The 24841-nt window shown below is 36.8% G+C and overlaps 1 protein-coding gene across 1 annotated transcript in view; it reads left to right on the top strand.

Annotated features, from left to right (window-relative positions):
* The window catches only part of LOC108675200, a 47095-nt gene extending 22464 nt beyond the window's left edge, over positions 1-24631 (top strand). Inside the window, exons 2-12 of the mRNA XM_018163192.2 lie at positions 1861-1993; positions 2432-2694; positions 7172-7282; positions 9886-10205; positions 13479-13959; positions 14204-14815; positions 17483-17631; positions 19781-19964; positions 20333-21037; positions 21886-21932; positions 22277-24631. Of these exons, the coding sequence (XP_018018681.2) occupies positions 1861-1993; positions 2432-2694; positions 7172-7282; positions 9886-10205; positions 13479-13959; positions 14204-14815; positions 17483-17631; positions 19781-19964; positions 20333-21037; positions 21886-21932; positions 22277-23155 (3884 nt within the window). The 3' untranslated portion in view covers positions 23156-24631. The remainder of the gene's footprint in view (positions 1-1860; positions 1994-2431; positions 2695-7171; positions 7283-9885; positions 10206-13478; positions 13960-14203; positions 14816-17482; positions 17632-19780; positions 19965-20332; positions 21038-21885; positions 21933-22276) is intronic.
* The last annotated feature ends 210 nt before the right edge of the window (positions 24632-24841 follow it).

Raw genomic sequence — 24841 nt, 5'->3', positions numbered from 1 at the left:
CGCAAGCCGTTGCATGTTGTGAACAACGCAATTATTTTGTTTTTGCCGTAATGTCTAGGCTCTCGTAACCCTTCAATTTCCATCGAGCACATTTTAGAATTTATTCGAATTAGGAAGCTGCCTAGGTCGAACAAATATTTTGTAATAATGAAAATATAAATGTCGATATAAAACTGCGTGTTGAAATATGTGTTGATAAATGCGAAATGCGTTGTTATAAAACTGTGACAATCATTTAAAATGTGAAAGATAAAGTTCGATGATAATTTAAATTATTAATCGAATGACTACATCGCTAATTCAATGAATTTACCAATAAATAAAAAGTATATATAGTGCAACTTGCACATTTACAAGACTATTAGTCTTTTTCATTCGCGGGGATTATTAAAGGATCCAGTTTCTCGTGAGCGAGAGCGCCTCATTCCAGGAATGAGTCAAATCAGCGAAAAGAGCCGCCCTTATTTTTGGTCTCAACTAAATAGCCTCATTAGATAAAAAATATGTAAGGATTCAGTGCTTAAATTTCTTCGAGATAGGCGGGTAGCTGACACCAACACAAGAATACATGAGAGATATTTAGTTGAGGGTCTAGTTTAGAATCTATGAAAAGTAAATTTTCATTGGTCCTTTCATTCTTAAAAAAAGGTAATTATATATTTTAAAAAGATTCAATTGGAGACAGACCTGCCGTAACACATTATTGGTAATCTTTATTTTAACAAGCAGAATTACTTCGGTAAATTTTAATTAAAAGAACAGTAACGCAGCTCTTTTTTGTTGGAATCTTTAATTTTAAATACAAAATGAGCGTGAGTGTGTGATGTTCAATTTAAAGAGATGGAGCAGCCATGTGTCGGTTTTTGCCCTGCACTTGTTTATTCTAAAACTTTCCCATAGTTTGTCTTGGGATCCGAGAAAAAATAAACAAAATTTGTAGACATAAAAACAAGTTCATTTTCGCAAATTCCAATTCCTATCACAATAACGTAGCCAAAAATTAGTAATTCATTCATCATTTTACTATTTAGGCATGATTTTGTTTGCTAAAATATCGTTCATTTTAATAAATGTTTTCTGAAAATACCATGTGTTCAAGAAACGTCTTGTGAACACGCTGGACCAGCCTCCGATGTTCCGCGTTTATAGCTTCAGTTGACATGTATACCAAATGATGCTCATTCTGGCGCCCAATGATTTCATGATCCAAGGCCGTAAGCATTTAAAATGACTTCAATGCTTACTGCATATAATTGTTTCTGTGTTTTGCATATTGTAAACCTGAACTTTTTCGACAGGTCTGTCATCAAATGATCGCGAAATCTTAGATTTTTTATCCCTTATTGTTTAAGAATTTGTTAAAAGTTTTGTCATGCATTTTGCATGCAAGTCCGGCGTAATCAGTTGCTCTAAAAGTTTAAAAATAGAATATCTAAAATTAAATCTTAAGACTAAAAAAAGTGTCTAAAGAAATTTTAAATTTATAGATATATATTGTGCTCAAATTGGAACATTTACAGTTATCTTATACGTATATTAAGTCAAAAAGTCCGAATGGCTTAAAATTGATCATACTACATACAACTGTAAGCATTTCCTAATAAAATTTGGTAATTTGATCAAAACAATGCATAGTATGACATTCAAACCTAATACTGGATTTTCGTGTATTCAACCAAAGTAATCTGAGAATTAAATTTGTTTACATAACAAGCCGAAATCGATTATTTTAAGTTCATATGAAAAATTAAGAAGTATATATTATCGAAAGCTGATATATAGATGATACTTAAGATATAGATACTTAAGACAGATACTTATAGATAGATACTTATTAAGAAGTTCGAATTCCTGTCCCAGGTCCATTAGTGTTCGTTTCCGTGGGACGCGGCGATACTGCGCGACTTCCCTGCACCCGACGACCTCTGCCTCGTGACGACGCTGTGCGCCTTGTGCTGTGGTACCGCAACCACACCACTCGACCTCTGCTCAGGTACGCAACCACACCACGTGGCCTCAGCTCAGGTACGGTACAATACCACCCGACCTCTGCTCAGGTACGGGACAATACCTGTCTCTTATACACATCTAGATGTGTATAAGAGACAGGCTCAGGTACGTGACAATACCACCCGACCTCTGCTCAGGTACGGGACAATACCACCCGACCTCTGCTCAGGTACGCAACTGCACCACGCGGCCTCTGCTCAGGTACTCTACCATACCACCCGGTCTCTGCTCAGTCATTAATAGACTTGCCTCTTCAAAAACTTCTGGATTCATTTGTGCTATTTTGAAACCACTACAACGATGTTATTCTGTATACTTAGTTTTTGAAAATAGGACAATTTTGGAAAACCTGTAAAAATAATCTTCAGGTCCACCTGTTTCCTATTCCCATTCTAACTAATACGCTAATTTCCTTCCCTAGTTTCGATTTCCGCGAAGAGCAGGAGCAGCTTCGTAACGTGTCAACGCTGCCGCGGGACTACCCACCCAACTCGCTGAACTCGCTCTTCGCCACGCCGCGTATGTCCAAGAGTCCGCCTAACGAACCGCGGCTCTCGCTCTCCAGTAAAGGAAGAACGTTGGTGGTCAGACACGCGACACGCAGTGATCAGGCCGAGTATCGCTGCACGGTTCACTTCAGCAGGTCACCTGCGGTCACGCATCGACTGAGTCTCAGTGTACTCAGTGAGTGAGGTGCAAAGTGTTCATTTAGAGGTGCAGCGGAGTGAGGAGTGAGGTGCAAAGAGTTCAGCTAGAGGTGCAGCGGAGTGAGGAGTGAGGTGCAAAGTGTTCATTTAGAGATGCAACTGGGTGAAGGAGTGAGGAGTGAGGTGCAAAGTGTTCATTTAGAAGTGCAGTGTACTGAGTGAATGAGGTGCAAAGTGTTCAGTCAGAAGTGCAGTGTGCTGAGTGAGGTGGAAAGTGTTCAGTCAAAAGTGCTGTATGCTGAGTGAGTGAGATGGATATTGTTCAGTTGGAAGTGTTGGGGGCTTGGTGAGTACGATGCAGTTTTCAAGTTATAGGTGATGTGTGAATCGTGCTTAGCAATTAATATTCAAAAATAGTAGCTGTAACTGCAAATGTTCTCAAAAAGTGCTCCTCAAAAGTGTACTGCATATACATATATGTACTGCTAAGTATGGGCATTAAATTAAGCTTCTCGGCTCACTCCCTTCAGTAATCCCAGTGAAATCCGGATCGCTATTGACTCGCATTTAGCATAACCAATAACGGGAATCATTAATTAGTAAAATCCCTAGCGCTGTCTCGTCAATCTTTGTTGTAGAGAATGTCTTAGTATGTATTGATTGGTCGCTTGTAGGTATACGTTGAAATTAGGATCAGATTTATTTTGTATGTGGACTTATAGCTTGCGCAGGAGACTTTGCTGCAGATGCCTAAATGGAACTGACCGATTTTTCTAGCAAATTTCACGCTGACTGATCATTTGAGGAAAGCTACTTCAATTTTATTCTTCCGATTAAAAACCGAAACTTTAATTAATATTTTCCCAATTTCATCTTGAAACAATTCTATGGTCTTAATTGGCTGAGAACCTATACCTCAAATCGACGTGCAAGTCTAAATCATTCTTTGTCGGCGGGTCACCATCATGCAACTGCCTCCAATATCGAGTTTGGCCTCACTTGGTATCGACAATGCCCCTTACGAGAGAATACCTAATATTGTGCCCCAATAATTATTTTCTGAAGCTTTTAGGTCAGCCACCGCACATGGAGAAGTGAGGTTCATTTTTCTGCTAAATTTCTACTACCCAAATTGTCAGGCAGGAGGTGTGTCCAAAGTCGGCTTAGTGATATAATTAAAGTGGATAGTAGAGCTTCATTAATAAGGAAATTGTTCGAAATTACGATTTTGGATGTTACGTACTTCAAGAAGTTATTGAAAGGCTACTTAATTAATTAATCATTCTCTAATTAGTCGCTATCGAAAAAAGACGAGGAGATGAAAGTCGATGTCAGGTGATTGATCATTAGGATAATGCACTATTTATGACGATGCTAACAAAATAAATAGTGCACAAGTCTCCATATATTTTGGCAGTTTCATTGTAAGCGACACATTACTTTGACCTCAATGCCTCTAGCTATAAAGATCTCAAAGAAAAGGGGCCGTGTAAAGAAATGAACAAATTGAACACTAATGATGTTACGAACAACTTCAATTTAAACTTGAAAACAATGCTTGCTTCTTCGATGAATTTTGCTGTTAAAAGATTGTATGGGTCAGGCTCCTGAGCAATGTAAATGAATGAAAACTGTAAATCATGAGTAACTCCGCTGAAAGTTCTTCTTTAGCGAAGACTGAAATTAAATCGGGCATGAGTTAAGTGCGTTTCACTAAACGCCTGAAATTAAATCAGGCGTTTAGTGAAATTTAAGACTGGTCTGAAGACAGCTAAAACTCGATGAATAAAAATAAATGCCTAACCAAGTATAGATTTTAACACAAAACTTCGTAAAAATTATTCAGCTACTGTGAACTTAAGCATTTAATTGTTCCTTTAGCATTTTCACTTGAAAATGAACACTCACGAACAAGTTTAATGAAAGCCCAAAAAGCGAAAATTCTCAACTCTAATTTACACCAGAACCTACATACTTCGCACTTCCCACTGCGTCAATACCGCATATACACTCGCTGGCTCCGCTACGGTCTCGTTCAACATGCTCTAAACAACGAATGAAAAACAGCACGCAATTTCTGTCTGTTTCCTTACATTGAAGAAAATTTCTCTCGCTGTTGGCTGTCGCGGTTATCCTCATCACATCAACCACGGGGATAAAACTGGGCTTAGCTCAGCATACAACTTTTTTATTCCCAAAATCCGAGTGCGGACAGTAAAAAGCAGCGGTATGAGGGGTTGTAATCCGGTGTGCAATTTATCACGGCATCTAAGAGTCGTCGGAAAATCCTCCTCCAACTTCGTGAATTCAAAGCAAACAGCGAAAGCGAGCAATTGCTTGTTAGCGCTGTGCGCTGACTCGGCGCTTTCTTCTGTACTGGTAATGATACTCGTGCTGGAGGGTGAGGTTACCAAGACACTTTAGCCTCCTCTGTGAGGTTACAAGACACTTTAGCCTCCTGTGTGAGGTTACAAGACACTTTAGCCTCCTCTGCTCTCACGGAACTGAAGCTCGGAATGCTCCAGAAGTCTCAGAATATGTGACGTGAAATGAGATGACTATAGGAAGACATCTTTGTAACGGTTTTGTCCTTGTAACGGTTTTATTGCAGGCTTACAGACGAAGCCCTGCAAACCAAAAGGGTTCACGGTTCTCAGGTGTTTCCTATGTACCAGAATACTCAAAGAACGTCTTCTCTTAATGTTTTTTTTTAACTCAAAGAACGTCTTCTTCGTTGAGATTGTGTTTTATAATATTTTTTTTTTTACCAGAATACTTTTAATTCTTTTAATAGGAACGTCTTGAATTTCCGGCATGAAGATAATCTCTTATTGAAACCTTCACTTGACGGTTAGTAATAAAAAATTTAAAGTTATTACAGATTTACAGTTATTCATTATTTATCCAAGATTAGATTTAGATGATGTTAAAATGAAAGCTTTAGCCTTCCTTTTCATTAAACACCTGCAGAAAAAAGCTTGCGTGCTAATTCCAGATGCAATTTGATATCTTTCTTACATCTTGAGCATCCATTTTAATCCGGGTAGGATTAAATCATGCCGTTCTAATGTGAATTATTTATTATTTTAATGTGATACATGTAGATAAGACATTACCTTCTCATTCATAAAATAAAATAACATTACTATGAAATACAGTAATTTCAGAAGTAATGCCTAGGAAATTTCAATATTTACGATGCACCAATCTCACCTCAAACAAATCTAGGAAGAGATAGGCCAAGTGAGGCAGTAAGAGCATCGAGTTGTGATCCGGGTTTGAAAGTTTGAGTCGAATCGAACAGAGTTTCTGTATTGGATCTCACAAGATAATCCTTCTTACTATGCAATACAGTAATTTCAGAAGTAATGCCTAGGAAATTTCAATATTTACTATGCAGCAATCTCACCTCAAACAAATCTAGGAAGAGATAGGCCAAGTGAGGCAGTAAGTGCATCGAGTTGTGATCCGGGTTTGAAAGTTTAAGTCGAACCGAACAGAGTTTCAGTATTGGATCTCACAAGATAATCCCGCAGTCTGTTTGAAGACCCGTCGATTGACTCGGAATGGGAAGCATCTATTGCGAGAGGCGAGACTCCATGTTAACAAACGCCTCCTGTCCGCCTCTTATTGTCAAAATCGTTCCATGAGATCGAGCTTTCTTCTTGAAGTAAGGGCGGCAGATTGGATGCCCGGTTTTAATTTTTAGATGCGAATTTGGCCCTGTGAAACTGTATAATTTGAATGTTCGTCGATTAATTTTGAAGTTCTGTAAGATTTTTCGGATGTGAATTCAGCCAGCCTCGTAAAACTGCATGATTTGAATGATCTTCGATTAATTTTGAAGTCCCGGAAAATTTTTCGGTTGTGAATTTAGCCCCTAGACGGCCGTACTATTCTCATCTTCCTTGATTTGGTATGGCGTTAAACAGAAATTCTGATGCCGTACGATTTGAATTTTCTTTGACATGATAAGAAGTAATCTAAAAATGTGCCTTCGTGTGTGCGTGTCGTCCACGCGGAATTTTTCAGATTTGAATTGGTGTTGGCTAATCGCGCACTCGGGCAATGTCTCATTTCGATTTGTAGCAATATTTTATGCTGGAAAAAATAGTCAAAGCGTTAGATTGGTTAATTTTATGTAACAATAAGCTATATTTCTTTTTAGCTTGAATACTTCTTGAGACAATTCACTGAGTGAAAAAAAAAATTTAGCTGAAAGTTCCATCTATTCTGCATTTATTAAGCTAAGCTCAGTAAGTAAATATAACTCTTAAAAATAAAACTCTAAAACTCAATTTCAATTACTTAGTTATTTGAAAAATTAATTAATTAACTTGAGTACCTAATTGTCACTGATATATATTCTGACAATGCCGTTGCGCAGGTCGCATCATGAACCTGTCACTTATATATATTATGTAAGTGACAGGTTCACGTGAACCTGTCACATCGTGAACCTGTCACAGTAACTATTTGTCACTGATATATATTCTGACAATACCGTTCCTCAGGTCGCATAGTGAACCTGTCACTAGTGGACGCCGCTGGCCACTCAGTGGGCACGAGAGTGGGGCCCTTCAATGAGGGGCACCGCCTCACACTCACCTGTAGGGCCCACTTTAGTGAGTCATCAAAACTTTGTATATAATTCTAAATGTTTAAATGCAGGCTATTGATTAATAAAAATTGTTTTACGATGACTATAGAATAACAGATATATTAACTGAAAGGAATTCTCGAAAATATTTTCAATACAAGATTTGGATTGAGAGAACTATCGAAATCAAGGCTATTGGTTTAAAGAAATACTTTAATACATTCTGTGGAATTATTGAAGTATTTTAATGCCCGTTATGGATCCACGTATGTATTATATGCAGGCAAAAGATTTACAAAAATATATGAGTACAAGATATGTGTTCGGATAAATTTTTTAATGCAGGCTATGTATTAGCAGAAAGATTTTAACGCAAACTTGGGATTCTGTGAAATATTTTTATGCAAGAAATTGCTGAACAGGGTTTAATTCAGCAGCATTTGCAGAAATATCAATTATAATAATATTAATATTATTATATGATTGAAAAAGCCCGTTTCACGTCAATTATTATTCTGTATTTAATATATACCTCCACAAGAAGTTTAATATAATATTTCAATTTCTCTCAAGTGTTTTCCAAGATGGCAAAAAATCTTTTATCAATTCTCAAGTCTTATTTAGGAATAGCAGAGGCATAATGTGAAGAAAATAGTCTTGCTCAACTAAATGTGAAATAATGCTCATCTTTATATTTTAAGAAATTTCAGAAAATGCTTGATGGTGTGATTGGCTTTGCTAATCAACCTTTTCGTTAATTGACACAAAAGCAACCGCTCATGCAAAAATGAGCCGTTGTTGATGAGCGAGAAAATGAGCGGTTTCATAAAATCCAATCAGTTGATCGCTCTCCAAACTTAATTATGCCACTTAATTCAATGTTCTCATTTATTGACTATTTGGGCTTCGATTTGTTGAATTAGTACACAATTGTCCTTTGTCAATTTTTCTAATATGTCAGTGCAGCAAAATAGTGAATCAGAGCAATGTTACAACTGCGCATATAGATATATTTCTTGAAGAAATAAATAGATATATCTTTTTCTGTATGATTCATTAATTTATTTTTATGAATATGGTGACCAAATATCGATAAAGTTTTTTCCAGAATTTGGCCATGAGTTAGCTATCATTTTCAGGTTGCCATTAAAAGGAAAATACTTACCGAAACTCATCCTAAAATTTGTTCTACTTGCAATTTTTTTCAACTCTAATCCCATTTAAGCCGTTAAATTTATTCACAAGTTTACAAATTAGCCTCGAAATATACTTTAAATTCATGCTGTTGTAATCACTATAACTGATTTGATGGGCACGCAGACACAGTTTAAAATAGTAATCAACAAACTTACAACAGTGAACAATCAGCGATGCCTAGTCTGTCTTAATGAGACGCGCAATTCTTGGCACTTCATGAAAGGCGTTATTAGCATACAGAGTGTCTGCTCTCACTAGCAAGAAATTATTCTTGAGAAAGTCATGTTCTATCTGCCTGGTTTCACCGACAACAAACTGTCGATATTCTTGAGCGCTTGTGTACAAGTCGAAGAGAACTGCTCTTTGATCATTTGAACTTTATCCTCCCCATGACAAATACGAAATTTGGAATATCCATTGATCAGTGGTAATTTCTTCCTTTTATTTAAATTATTTCAAACCTGAACTCTAATATAGGTAATGACAATATTGCCATTCAGGTTACTAACTCTGTTTATAAAGAGTGAAGGATCATATTTCTTTCATTCAATTTTTCGCTGACTTCTATTCTAAAGGACATTTTTACAGTCTTGCAATTACTCACCGACCATAATAATGCTTTCCAATATTTTGATGCTTTAGATCCGACTTTATTTACGCGCTCCGATTTTTTCAAATAAATTGTGCAATTATCGGATTTATGAGAACTTAATTTAGTGAACTTTCGCTTCAAGTCATTTGAATTTCAGTTGCATGTCGGACTTGGTCTAAATTCGATCTCTTAATTTTAGTTGGCACCGAGTATGACTTTTAACTGAGCGATAAAAAGTTCAGAATTCGGAACATATACTCACTGCTGCTGGTGTTAGAGCCTAAATTTCAATTATTGAATGAAAATTTCAGTTATAATATGAAAAGTTCACAAAATATATCACCCATTTATGAACACATGCATGCCCCTGCCGTCGGTGGGAGTTTTTTTTCTGTCATTTGCAATTTAGAAACTTATTATAAGCTAATAAATGAATATTAAAAATTACCAAATTAGGAACATACAACCTCTGCTTCAGGTGGCAGAATGTTTTTTATTAATTATTAAAAATATTCTTATATATTACGAGACAAAGCATAAATACCACATATTTAAAAGCAACCCTACTGAACAAACCCTACTGAAAACAAACCCTACTGAACAAGCCCTACTGAAAACAAACCCTACTGAACAAACCCTACTGAACAAACCCTACTGAACAAACCCTACTGAACAAATCCTACTGAACAAACCCTACTGAATAAACCCTACTGAAAACAAACCCTACTGAAAACAAACCCTACTGAAAACAAACCCTACTGAAAACTGAACAAATCCTACTGAACAACCCGACTGAAAAAAAAATCCCATCATTCGGAGTATACACCACCCATCCGCAGGTGGCAGGCTGGTGGAGCTGCAGTGGCTGGTGGACGGAGTTCCGGTGAGCTCGTCTTGGAGCAACCCTGAGCCAGGGTTCGCCGAGAGCCTGCTGGACATCACCTTGGAGCCTCGCCACACGGGCGCTGAGCTCACGTGTCGTCTGGTCACGGCGCGGGGCCGTAAGCTGCCTGGCAGAGGCGGCGCACAGCAGAGACTCAGAGACGCTGTCGGCAACACCGGGGCTAACATTACTGACCTCTCCACGGTCGTCATGCTGAAATGTGAGCTTGAGTGTGGTATGAAATTTAAGGATGTTTTCGGTTCTTCATTACTTATGGTAATTTTACTTATCAGGCCTTCTAATGTCGTGTTGATAAAATTTGAGAACGGTCATGGAAGGACAGGTTTGGATGTTAATAGTCTAGTCTAGTTATTAGGTCTTTTGTTGTTGTCAGACTCATAAGTGATCTCGGGCATGCAGGATGTTTTCTAGAGGATACGTTGAGGTTTTCTTCCCGCTGTCGACTAATGGTATTATTATCATGTAGTAACATGGCTTCATAGGCAGTCATGCTAAAATATAATCCAGAGTGTGTAGAGAGAAGTGTGGATGTTATTAGCTATCTCTCTACTAATAGTAACTCTAATTACCCTTTTGTACCTTCTCGTAGGAATGGAATTGAAAACAATCGATATATCGGTTGACAAATTTTAAAATGTGTATCGATGCCGTTAATAAATTTGATCAATTTCAACTAATACCTTCATGCTCACGCTAGTAAGCTGCGTTAGGAAGGAAATGTGTGGAAGTTTTAAGCCGACAATGAAAGGATGTTAACTCCATTTAATATGCCTTCTAACGAGTACAGAATCGCAAACAGTTGACGTATCGGTTTACAAATGGTTAAATGTCGAGTTTGTCTGTGATTTCGATGGATAGATAAAGATTGAACGTGACACTACCAAACAATGTAATTGCAGTCATGATTTTAATTGTTGACATAATAACACTAAAAACCAAACAATCAAATTTTACGATCAGTACTTCCTAACAAGCTTCTGAATACTGCTTTGGCTAATGCACAGCCTGAATTATTCTGCTCTTCATTCATTTAATCCCAGCAAAATGCACTGTTTATTCAATTTAATAATCCTCGAATCCTCTTTTTCCATTAAATTGATGTGAGGCTTCCTCTAATAATTACCAGATTTACCTCATCGACATAAGGTTTCCTTTAATTATTAGCAGATTTACCTCACTGACATGAGGTTTCTTTTAACAATTACCAGATTTACCTCACTGACATGAGGTTTCCTTTAACAATTACCAGATTTACCTCTATTCATTTATTATTTTTTTGATGATTATTTACTTAATTATTTGTTATACCCTTTTGTAACCTTTTCACTCATTATCTACTTCTGGGAATTAGGAAGTGTTGCCCCCATTCATCCGTTCATCGAAACATAACTGATCACATGTTCCATGAAACATGGGGAATTAGCCGCTTGGTTTCATGAAATATTTAGAATCGTCCGTTGCACGAAACATGTCTTGAAGCCTGCTTCACGACAAGTTTGCCAATTTTTTTTTTTTCTTGCCTTAACGACGGATGTAAAACAATAAAATAGCTGAATTTTTAATCGTAGAAAAGATTATTTGCCTCATTTCTATAAATTCAAATATCGAGATATTCTAGGACCATTTCATATCGCATCGTAGCCACGATCTCGGGTATAACTTAGTCGCTGAAATCCCTGAACTGCAGACATTGAGTTCCGCGTCTCTGGTAATCCGCGATTAACTGCAAGGTAGCTGAGCAGCTTCCCGGGACATCTGACGTTGTTTTAATCAGTGTAATTAGCCATAAACAGAGCAGAGTTTATTATTGGAATAATTAAACTGCGCTTCATTATGTTCACGACAGGATAAATAATTTTAAATACGTGTTAATGCAAGTTCCTCGAAAAACAAGAGTGTTTCCACAAAAGTTGTTTAAATAAAATAGTTACAATTCGCTTCCACATGAGTTTTTCAAAAAAATGGTTGCGATTCTTGATCATGGCAACCAATGTTTAATACTAATTAAGTGGAAATAATTCATTTTCGTAAGAAACCTGGATATTGAAAAATGTCTATTCATTTTCCTATTGACTGGAGTTTTATTCAATTTTGTTCTATTTGTTACCAGACATACATCAAAATTAAATATATATAAATTCATTCACAAGTTACTCGTGCATTCTTTAACGTTTTTGGTTAACGCCATCGATATCAAAATGAGTTACAAGAAAATTCATAAATTATTCTTTTGAAATCAATGGAGCAACTAAAACATGCATATGTTCATTAAAATTAGTGGAAAATTATTGTTTTCATAACTATTACGTAGCACGTTAGTTTAATAAAAAGGTTGAAATTACTGTTAAAAAATAAACATCGTAGAGTCCATGTTTATTCATTAAATTGGCTTCCAATCAAAGATAAATAATCTAAATTAAATAGTTTAATCGAAAAAATGATACAAAATTATCCAAAAGTTACACATCACTGCTAGCATCAGAATTAAGTAACAAGAATTTTAATCAAAAATTGAAATGAAATTGCTTATCAACATTAACCGGATCTAATACTGGTACTCGGAACGAACTACAGTTAACTTCGTTCTTAATATTTTCATAATAAGAGCTAAATATATTTTCCTTTTTCTTTCTCAGCTCTCTATAAACTTTGTACAACCAAAAACTGACTGAAAAACCTATTTCAAACCCTAACCATATGCGGCAATACCTTCTCGTGTTTCGAAGCTCCCTAGAAAAATTATTATACAAATTATATCATTAATTTTTATGCAAAAAACAAATTTTCTTTCGATTCTCTAAATATTTTGTTTAATTAAAATCATTTTGTTAGGCTTACCACATAGCGACGTTGTTTCTGGTCACCGCTGTATCTGGTGTCAGTGCTGTAATTTCTATTGCCTGTAATTGCTACGCTTATGTTGAGAAAATCTGTTCCATTGTGCCGTGATTGGACATGCCGCCGCTAATCATTTACCAGGCTTAAATTAATATAGAATTCGACCAGAGAATAACGTCATAATTTAAATGGCCTAACTATTGATATTCAGTAGCGCCATATTGAGTCTTATATTACTTCTGTTAATTAAACCTTTATAATGAGAACACCGAGCAGCTCTTTGTCTTCAGTATTGTTACAACTCTCATAAAGTGATAGGAATTATTTTTCTCGGTGTGTTTTATCATTTATGGAATAGAATTAATATTACATTATAAAATTATTCCTCTCAACGCAATTGCCCCAAAAATCCATCTGCCACTGATTTTTCATGTGATACCGAATAGTCATCCTACTTCATGTAAGATATTCGTGATGTAGTATTTTGGTTTAGTTCCGTTTTTCATTCATATTGAACTATTCAACATAATTTCACTCCCACCGAATTGAACAAAACTACCGCACTTGTTTGTTTGATAATCTCACTGTAACAAGTTTAAGTAAATCTTAATTAAAATTGAACATCGGATATTCTTCATCCACCAACATATGTTCTATTGTCCAAGAATGTTTTCACTTGTTTTTCGGCAGGGTACCGTGCTAAGCGAATCAGACGCTGAATTGAAGAGCAACCAGAAGTTCATTTCAACAGGAGATAATCTCTTAACGTTTGTCTTCACCCCACGGAATCAACTATTGTCGTCATCGGACGACGCAGAAACCCTAGACGAGGAAATCACTCCAAATCCATTACCGGCGCAGCTTGGCCCAAAACTCTACGGGGAGTTTCATCATCATTTCAGCGCGGGGCGTCTTGAGTCGAATCATCCACATTTTGCAGCACAAATCCAGTCTATAGCAGCACCGCTCAAAGTCCTCACATCAGACACGCCACATTCGACAAATGATTTAGGATCACATTCTCTGTTCGCTTCACACCTCACACTGAGCAACAATAGGAGTATTTTACAACTGAGGCCTGTGCGTAGAGCAGATGCGGGGCTTTATACATGCCTTGCGTCCAATTCTGAGGGTGACGGTCAAAGTAATGCTGGTCTGCTGAGAGTTACTCGTAAGTAAGCGAATGAATATTTATATCTGAATTTTTATAGATGTGATGGGTTATCATTGTTTTTAATTATAGTCATTCAAAACAGTATCACTAACCGTTCAAACAATGTTATAAAGAAGTTAGTCGTAACAAAAGTTATCTCATGCAACAAATATTATATTCTGTCAAAAAAATTAGAATGATAGGAAAATATAAAACAAGATTGCTGCTAATAATACAACAGCGTTTAAAATTTAATTTTCAGACGCGCCGTACTGCTTGGCACCACGAAACGAACCTCGGATAATAGTCGTTGGACGCAACACTTCCGTCACTCTGGTGTGCGACGTAGCTGCTGAGCCCGGCAACAATTTAAAGTTTCTTTGGATACGTCAGACCGACGTCTTTGGATACCAACGCTCCTTTGAGAAGGGCGGGGTTGTTACAGGGGAAAGTCCAACTTTTCCTTTTCCTGGAATGATCGATCTCATTCCAACAGAGCCTAGCAGCGGCAAAATCAACACATCAATTCACCACCCGCAGGCTTTACATAACTCGAGCCCAACGTATATTCAAGGATATACCAGCAACACTCGTATCGCTACGAATCAAAATCTTGGCCAGGCTGGAGAAAGAAAAGCTAACCTTGAAGGCCATTACCAAAAAGAAAAATCAGCGAAAAAGAACGATATACCGCCATTTGCAGACCTTCCCTTCGTGCGATGGGAAGACGTGCTTGAGGGAAAGATTGATCCAAGTGACCCGAAGAGATCTTTTCTGACGCTTTCGGCGAGGGAGGCCACTAATATTTTATGCTACGCTAAAAACATGGAAGGCAGAAGCAGGGTGCCGTGTGCGTACTCCATTGCAGTGGTTGGTGAGTGCTTTTGTGGTTCAGGTTATAGAGTGGAATCTTGCTTTACCGAACAAGCTAATTTATTTTTTTAAATTAATGATCCAAAAATTTAAATTGGTAGTTCATCCTATCCAAATCATCTAGAAACTGTCATGAGTTCAGTCAAATTAGTTATCTTCATAAGGATAGATACAGCAAATTCAATATCTTTTCCATCTTTTCCGGTATATGCTCGCTGGAGTTTAATTAATCTTTCTCTGAGCTAACCGAAGTACAAAAACCTTCCGATTTAAACGATATAGTAAACAGCACGAAAGAATCGACGCTTTCCTCGCCGTATGGTCCTGGCAGTGCGTAAAACGTTTTAAGGCCCAGTTGCATTGCGGATAAAATTCCGCTTCTCGAGATGGCCTCGGCAGTAATCACTGCAAGAGCCCTTAAACCAACTTCCAATTGTGCACTGCAAACTCCAATGCCTCAAACGATTTGATTCTTAGAAAGCTTAAATTAACAGTCGTTTAAAAGAGAATATCAGGCGAAAGATTTTTGTCTTCAACTCGTACTGAATTAACTATTTACTGAATGGATTTTCATAATAAAATTTTTTCGATTAAAGATTTTGCTATAATACCGAAGTTTCATTATTAGAGAAGTAAATATGAATTTTTCACAATGAATCTAGAAAAGTTATAAATCGATGCCTCTCAATCATGCATAATTAACAAACAGATGCTTGGACAAACTAGCCGAACAATAAATACAGTGCTGGATAATTCGGTCGTGCATGATACGAGCAAATGGATCCATAATAACTAGGTGATCTAGAATGGAAATAAATTTTCGAATGGATCCTGAAATATTTTGCTATTGAATCTAGGGTCCTTAGCCTTTTTACGATGATCCAAGAGGCTTTGATGTCGTTACTCAGCATCACTGATGCTCGTAAAACTTAGAGTCACATCCACAAGCTTGCAGCAAAATCAGTTCTCTGCCTCAATTCTTTTCAAGATCTTACGAGTTTATTGAGGCTGCTTAGAGTGCAGAGCGTCTTAAGACTAAATACACAACTGAGAAGATTTTGAGGACCGGGATCCCTAAGTGAACAGGTTTTGGCCATTTGCTGAATGAGTTTGCATTGGAGAGACAAGACATTGATGTTACAAAACTCCACATAGCGAACAGAACACAGTGAATAATTTGGGCAAAGCTTGGAAATTATTCCCTTCAAATAAATACTGAGGATAATGATCGAAGAATAGTAGTGAGCCTGATAGGCATACATAATGAGAGAGGAGTTACATTCTCTCATTTAATCACTTCAATTAAAAGTTACCCCAAATCCCATTGCACGCAAAAAGTTATTTTTCTTTCAATGCATTTTTTATGGATTATGGGAAACAATAATAAGCCTTGGTACCTACTGTAATGTTGGAACTTTAAACGTGAGTATGTAAAATTGCACCTTCTTTACACATGTTAATGTAAAATAGTTCAGAACAAGTCAAGAAAACTTATTTGTCTCACGATTGGTTCTGATATCCAGTGCGTTATGTTTCTGCTGGATGAACTTTTCTGATACGTCACTTTCAATATTTTTTTGCAATTATCCATTCATTGGTTCTTTACTATCACTTAATGAGCGTATCACAGTTGACTGCGTACGGCAGTGTTCTCTTAAAATAGTTCAGAATAAGTCAAGAAAACTTAATTGTCTTACAATGGGTTTTGCTGTTAGATTAATGAGCGTGTATTTCTGCCAAGCACGCATGATCTTTTACTTGAAATAGACGTTTGATGATCAATTTACTTTTTTCTACTATAATATGAAAAAACCTGCTCTTTGATCGTTATAGTATAATTAGATTTTTTACTTGTCAATTCCAATTACGTATTGGCATTGGGTGCCTATTGAATATCGTGAGCAAGTCGCTCTAGTTAAGATAAAGATAAGAGAACTCAGCAGCAGATAAAGATAACAGAACTCAGCAGCAGACTTGTTCCTCATGCGGTCAACTGTGATACGCTCATTAAGTGATAATACAGAATCAATTAATGAATAATTGTAAAAGAATATTGAAAGTGACGTATCAAAAATGTTCATCCAGCAGAAACATCGTGAACTGAAGCTCTCGTAAAATATTTGATTATGAAATGCCATATTTCATTAAATGAGTTTGTTAACAAATGTTTAAGGCAGTCATCGGTGATGCGCTCATTAAGTGATAATACAGAAGTAATGATTGAATAATTGCCAAAGAATATTGAAAGTGACGTATCAAAAATTACGCATCAAATTTATTTATCTATAGCTAAAAACTAATAATAATGTTGATTTTTGTAATTATTGGTAATTTAATCAAACTCAATAAATCTTAAATTCAATGATCGGTGCAGGGAAACATCAAGCATTGTTCTTTTTACATTCAACAATAAGCAAATCCTTGCTCCGATAATTTTTGTTTCTACATTCTAAATCCGACCATAGCTGCATACCATAGTATATGCATAGGTGCATACCTATACTTTTCCATAAATAAAACTAGTCCGACATTCAAAATTCATGTACTGCATTTTATCCTATGAAATATTGCAACAAAAAATTCAAAATACAGCTTCAACCCTTGAATTTTTTTGAATAACTTGAATTTAAGAGTGGATACATTATTCCTTTGAATTAATACACACCAGATCCACCGTCCCCCCCGAGCAACTGCAGCGTGGAGGAGGGGGGCGACGATGGCATTAAAGTCTGGTGTGTGGGGGGCGGTGACCCCCCCTCGCCCCCCGGCCTCAGCTATGTGAGGTCACCTCAAGCCCGCACCACCACCGCCCTCGAGGTCAGCTCTCATTCAATGACTTATTTTCATTCAATGAGAACTCAAAATATTCTATACAAAAATATTCTATAATACCAAAATATTGTATATAGGAAATATTTTATGTGACTTGAACGCTTATTTAATTCTATTTATTTCATGCAATTCTCATGTTCCATAATAAAATCAAGGATAAGACTTTCGTTGCATCAGTACAGTAACGTCAGTTCAGTAACAACTGTACAGTAATGTCCTTGAGTAAAATCAGTAAACTTGATAAAGAAACCTTTTTTATTTAACCTTATACGGTATAAGTAAATAACAACATTTATTCTTGCTATTTTTTACTTTTTTTTCGTTGATGTATAGGATAGAAAAAAATTCAGTTGAATCCTGAAAACTGTGAACTAAGGTACATTGATTAAGACAATAAGTTGTCGCTTCAATTAATAACTCCAGCACCGTTGTTATACGTTTTTTCGACTCGAATAATTAATATAATGTGGAATAACGGTAATCATGTATTTATGGTACTTTTAATTACTTACTGTTTGTAATTGCGTTTCGTCTTTAACCAATAAATGTTTTTCATTTGATTGAAATTTGAATTTTGGTCACATTTTGGAAATCGTTTATGCGCCAAACGAACTATGTCTAAAAATTACCGTAGCAAAATAAACTAATAAATGCAACATTGCAAAGAAAAATAGTGCAAAATTCAAATAAATGTTCGGGTTATTATTTTGTGTACATAAAGCGCCGTAAAAACTCATGACTCAAGCAGATCAGAAATTGGTCGCAAAGAATCAACTACGAAATGCAAAACAGCATATAAAATTGATGCAAAATGCAAACAAAATAACAGCTTATCATTTAATGTATTTATATCTTCGTAGGGAAGCTCCTAGCCACGGCAAACTAAATAACAACTAATAATAATAAATAATAACAAAATAACAGCTTATCATTTAATGTACTTATATCTTTTTATGGAAGCTCCTAACCACGGCAAACAAAATAACAACTAATAATAATAAATAATAACAAAATAATAACTAATGCAAACAAGATAACAGCTTTTCATTTAATGCACTTAAAGCGTCGTAGGGAAGCTCCTAGCCAAGGCAGTGCAGAACTTGGTCACTTAGAACTTGCGTGCGCGGATAAGTCATTCCCGGTATTATGGAAGCCTTATTGATGGCCTCATGGGGCATCTAGGAGGCTTACATGGCCTGATTAATTTCTAGTGCCCATCTGCCTCATCGACAGTGCCTCATTCTAGGTCTCCCTTCATAAATAGACACTAAATATATACAGTTTTTAATAATTAAATCTATGTATCTTCATCACTATATCTATGAATCTGCATGGATTGAATCGTATGAAAGCAAATGGAGACATGAAACAAGATTTTACCGGCCAATGGACAACAATATCAAGCACTCAATCATCAATAATCTAATTATTAATCATAATTATTACTATTCATAATAGTTGTAATCATATGATAGAAAAACGAGTCTACTGATGGGCATGCTAAAGTTGTCGATTAAATCAGCTGGAGATGGGAAATTGAAAAATTTTCGGATGTAAAGACAAATTTTTTCGGATCCTATTCCTGTTAATGAATCTCAAAAATAATGGAAAGAATTTGCCTGTAATTTAATTTAGAAATGAAATATTTGGCACTACAGCTCGGTTAAATTGAAAAAAATGGAAGCGTGTCATCTGGTTTCCCACCGAATGTCATGCTAATAAACACGTCCAGCTCACGTCCAGTGTTCAACTCGTGTCTTAAATCTCAAAAATAATAGAAAAAAATTGCCTGTAATTTAATTTAGAAATCAAATATTTGGCATCTCAACTCGGATAAATTGAAAAAGTGAAAGCGTGTCATCTGGTTTCTAACCGAATGTCATGCTGCTGAACACGTCCCACGCCCAGCTCACGTCCAATGTTCAACTCCTGTCTTAAACCCGTTCATCTTGTGCCAGGTGTGGCGCCAGAATGTCATGCTGCTGAACACGTCCAGCTCGCGTCCAATGTTCAACTCCTGTCTTAAACCCGTTCATCTTATGCCAGGTGTGGCGCCTGAACGTCATGCTGTTGAACACGTCCAGCTCGCGTCCAGTGTTCAACTCCTGTCTTAAACCCGTTCATCTTGTGCCAGGTGTGGCGCCAGAATGTCATGCTGCTGAACACGTCCAGCTCGCGTCCAGTGTTCACACTGCGCGGTCTACCAGGGGACGCGGCTCTGCAGCTCAAACTCTACACTGTTGCTCAGCAGGCTCGCTCTGCACCCTACGTTATGCACCTTCGTACCAGACCCTCCGACTCTGCACATGGAAATATCAGTGAGAACCATGATTGCTCCGGTGTTCTACCTGACATAACTTTTTGCCAATACCATGTGTCTGACTCATGCAGAGGCGGGCACAGTCTGCTAATCCGCTAACCGCTAATTATCGTAGCCGGTGTGCCACACTGATGGCTGAATACGTCAAAATATGTACGTCAACCAATCACGTCAAGCACAAGTTTTTAAGATAAATTCATAAAAAAGTATCTCTCAATAGTGATGCGCCAAAAAATATTCTGAACGATAGAAGCTTCTATTTACAATATAATTATCAAATTAGAATTAAGAGAAAACTTTCTTTTGTAGAATATACATTAACTGTGATCATAATAATTGTTAAAATCCGAATCCTGTTCTTTTCAGAACCCTCTATTCAAAATTTCGATGAAGAGGAATCCGGTTTATCAATATTTTTCGACGGTCGTGGAAATTTTAGCCTCAAAATGCCCAGTTTGATTGGTGCCATCTTGGGAGCTATCCTAGCTCTTATTTTCATAATCCTGGCATGCGTCTCTGCTATTATTTATCACAAAAGGCGACGCTCTAACCAACATCCTCAGCTTTCCACGCACAACCTCTCGGCATCTCAACCGAGTTCCCGGTCGTCGTCGCATCGTGGATCAACCCACGACGTGCAAGCTTTTACTCAAAGATCGTCGCCTGAACGCGAGCTCGAATATATGTCTTCGCAAGCGTCCAAAAATTTTGTTGGCTCGCATGGCTCGGTCGCTGAATCTTACCTAGGGCCCGTGTCCGTAAGTGGAGGTTTTAGTCCAGTCGTAGAATCAACAACGATGGCAAGTACTATACCAAAAATGAACCAAGATCCAAACTTCGAACAGGCCACAGAGCCAGGGACCATCTTGAGTCCCAGATCAATTGGACCTTCCTCAAACATCAATTCATCAATGGACACCAGTTTCAATTTGGGTACCAGTCCTATGGACCCAAGTGTGCTCTGCCCTGCTAACACGAGACAAAATTTTTCGTTGACGCAGTTCCCACTTCTGGTCTCATCGGACGCCTCGCTTATGACTTACATGCAAACTCCTGCCACCTGTCTCGCAGGTACGTTTAAAATAGCCCGACAGCTTTCTACTTCCGAGCTAAAATTGCTAATTAATTTATTTGCGTGTTATAATTATATGCCCTAAGAAATCTCGATGATTTCAAGAAAAAAATTATCTATCTCATTTTCAAGCTTCCAATTGAGTGACGTTTGCAACAATATGACTTTCGCGAAAACAATCCAATTTGGTCCAGTGTGTTTAGATGGTGTTTTGAAAGGTGCTGGCAGGCTCTAGAAACGTACTCCTAGGGATCAGCCTCTCACAATTTGGTGTGGACGTTGTAGCTTTTACGACATCTTACGTGGTCGGTAAAGTGGCATGCCTGAGGCACTGCTGCTACAGTGTACCTTAGAACGAAGCGATGCCTCGCTCTGAACATCCTGTAACATGTTACATTCCTTGACTATAAACCGCTGACGATCTTCATCCTTAAAGCATACAACATTCATTCTTCAAGTAAAGTTGTATCAACTCTCAAAACTAACACGTGATCAATAAATTTTATTCAGTTGAACAATTACACTGTTAATCTCATTTCTGAATAATGTCAAAATTCAGCATTTTTGGCTCAGACAATTTTATTGGAGCGTTCCCATAATATACATATGTCTCATTTCAAAAGCGAAATATTGATAGACTAAATGAAAATTAGTTATTGATAAATCAAGAACTCAACATAAATTTAACAAATTGCCCTTCTCTAGATTGTTATCTAAAAGTTTCCTTTATGGAGTGGGTTGTCGATTAAGTTAAACTGCTACTTTTTGATTGACTAATTTTTTAACAACGTGCAAGATTCACTGAATTTTTTCATTCGTTACTTCATTTTCAATCTGTGCTGTGCAGGGTCGCCATCTCGCCAAGCATCCGTCTCATCAGCCCCAGCTCCACCGGTAAAAGTTTGAGATTTTTATATACTTCCAACTAATAAGACATCGGTTTATTTCGAATACTACTTACTTAATAGGACATCAGTAAGGATATAATAAGTATTTAATAGGATAATAGGACATCATCATATCAGGAGGAACACACACACAGAAATTGAATGAGTACAATATTTCTTAAGCATCCTAAAATATAACTACTATGATATCATTATTATCCATGCTTATTTACGAAGATTTTCACTTCTAGCGTTTGTGTAGCACTTTGAAAATCGGATAGCAGTTTAACTCGCATTCAAAAAAATTCATTAATATATATGACTAACTTTCTCAAAACTTTATTTTTGCAGGCTCAGTTTCAAGATCAACATCAGCCAGTATATCCTTTATCTTCGCTAACAATGACACAGCATTTACCGCCGTTCTCTATAGAGCAAAACCCAAGCTTTGGCATCCCCCAGATGTCTTCCAGCTCTGGCAGCTGCTACCCGCTGTCGTCACCTCCGTTATTATCAAGCGTGAACCACACGCAATGTTCATCCTTCCACGCAAATCGCTTTCCAGTAATTTCTTCCATTGCAGTTAATGCTTCTCAAGGAACCCCTTCGATCCCTTTCTCTTCTGTTGCTGGCCAGTTACCAATTAACTCGTCCTTGTCTGTTGCCAACCGTCCAGCCCTCGCGACTTCAACCCATATTGGGATGCCACCGACGCCTCTCTCCAGTTTCACGCCAGCCCAGATGTCTGTCACTCTTTCTTGCAGCCCCTCCACTTTATATAACCCAAGCTATGCGCCTGTATCAGTATCTAGTATGTCTTCCACAACTATACTGTCTCCCCTTCGATTCGCTTACTCAACTCCGTTGCAAATTCCATCTACTCAACCTCGTGATTTAGGAAAAGGGTCTAAAAATTCAGAGGATTCCGCAATTGCCAGAATATCAGGAGTCGAACTGAATGCTGAAGTTTCTGTTCCTGGCCAAGGGTCAAATTCTTCGCTGACGGAATGCTCGATGAACAACGTTAGCACTTCACCTCTGGGAAATCAAACTCTTGCTTTGAACCCTTCGTCGAAAGAAGAAGTTCGGGGAGCGGCGGTTATTTCAACCCTAGATCAGCAATCTTCTCTCGAAAATGCAATGCCTGCAGGGCTGCAGTCATGCAAAGTGAAGGAACGAAGTCAGGCAAGCGATTCTCCCCATAAAACCGATTCGATCCCCAAGCCTTGATAGATCTTTTTTCAGTATTAACAAGTATTATGAAATTAACCTTTCATTCCGGGTGTAAATTAAACGAGTCGTTGCGATATCCGCCAGGACTATTTAAGTATCAGTTTTCTTATCAAATTTTTCCTCAAAACGTTTTACGACGCATATTTTGTGTTTGTCGAATATAATTTTAAATTGCAGCTTCAAGTACCGGAATATTATTTAGTGGTGATGCACGTTTGCTCGTAAGCTGTTGGTCATACGATAATTTCAATGATTCCCTGTTCGTATCATTCGATTTTATTAACCTTCAATTCCCATTTAAAATTGAACCCCCGATTCAAAAGGTAAATGATGATTCAAAAATTATTTAATCAGAGTAATCCAACTAAAAAATATAACTAAGATATATGCACTTTATGCCTGAAGTTAGGTTGGAAGCTGAATAGCCAGATCATATTTTGAAATTGTAACATATTTGGAAACTTAACATATATGGAAAAGAAACTGCCCTGTCGACTCATAAATCTACATTAAACTGGTTCATATTCATTAATGAAAATAATTATAACGTTATTCGATCTTGACATACTGGCGGAATGGTGTCAATAGCTTTTCTTTAAAATATCAACATGATATTTGTGCATCTCAATGAACCAATAATCAACAGATTCTCATCACCTGATAACCGGCTTCAAATTAGAGTTATTTATGAAATATTATAATGATGATTTCCATGGGATGATGATGTTCAAGATTGCCTTGCTAAAATTAATAAATCACACCTCAATTTGATACTATTATTATTCTTAAATGTATGCAATAGGTTTTTCAACCAGTTTCAAAGGTATTTACGCCATGCCTAAACTTATAATCATTGGGACCTCTTTGAAATTAGTATTTTTTCCAATCCAGATTAGCTTTGCACTTTTGAAATTAATTTACTTTGAAGTAATATAATTACTACAAATTCAATATTATATAAAGAACTATAAAATAATAGGTATCTAAACGTCCCATGTAACACGGCGTGAAACTGATCATAGCCACGCATTATAATGTTCCTGTGAGATGACCGCGCCATGTGGAGAAAATCACGCAAACCTCTCATGTACAAATTAAGTTGAGGTCCCAATTCCAGGCATTTCCAATCATGGTAAAATATAACAAAGTTCTGAAGTAACCGTACGAGAATTATCATCGGGCAAACAGGATATTTTCATTGTACAATAATAACTACAATTTTTATGCAGTGACTTTATAAAGCTTCTGATTTATGTGTCAGGTTATGTTAGTTTGTATAAAGTTATGAGTGTTTATATCATCCGATTAGTTCTTGTTTACCATAATAACTGCAAATTGTTATATATGATCTCATATTTTATTCATTCAAAAAACTTTTAATCAAATTGTATACTTTCCAACTTATATTCTCAATGATTTGACGTAAATCTAATGAACATTTAATATTTTTTGTTTCGTTCAATTTAACACATAGACTGTAACTTTCAGCAACGTTAAAATAAAATAAAATATACAAATAGTTTAAAATTTTTATCCCTAAAAGAAATTTCCCTGTTGTGATAGGTGCAGAAACAGACGCTGAATTAACTAACGCTTAAAGTAAAATTCCTTTTAATAAAATTTAAAAAATTTTGACCCACCTTGGTGATAGCAAGACATGATATATAACTAAATAAGAACTCA

Source organism: Hyalella azteca, unplaced genomic scaffold, assembly GCF_000764305.2.
Source record: "Hyalella azteca isolate HAZT.00-mixed unplaced genomic scaffold, Hazt_2.0.2 contig2228, whole genome shotgun sequence".
In the NCBI taxonomy this organism is placed as follows: Eukaryota; Metazoa; Arthropoda; class Malacostraca; order Amphipoda; family Hyalellidae; genus Hyalella; species Hyalella azteca.
The sequence above is the reverse complement of the archived record's forward strand: the minus strand, read 5'-3'. Positions and strand labels throughout refer to the sequence as shown.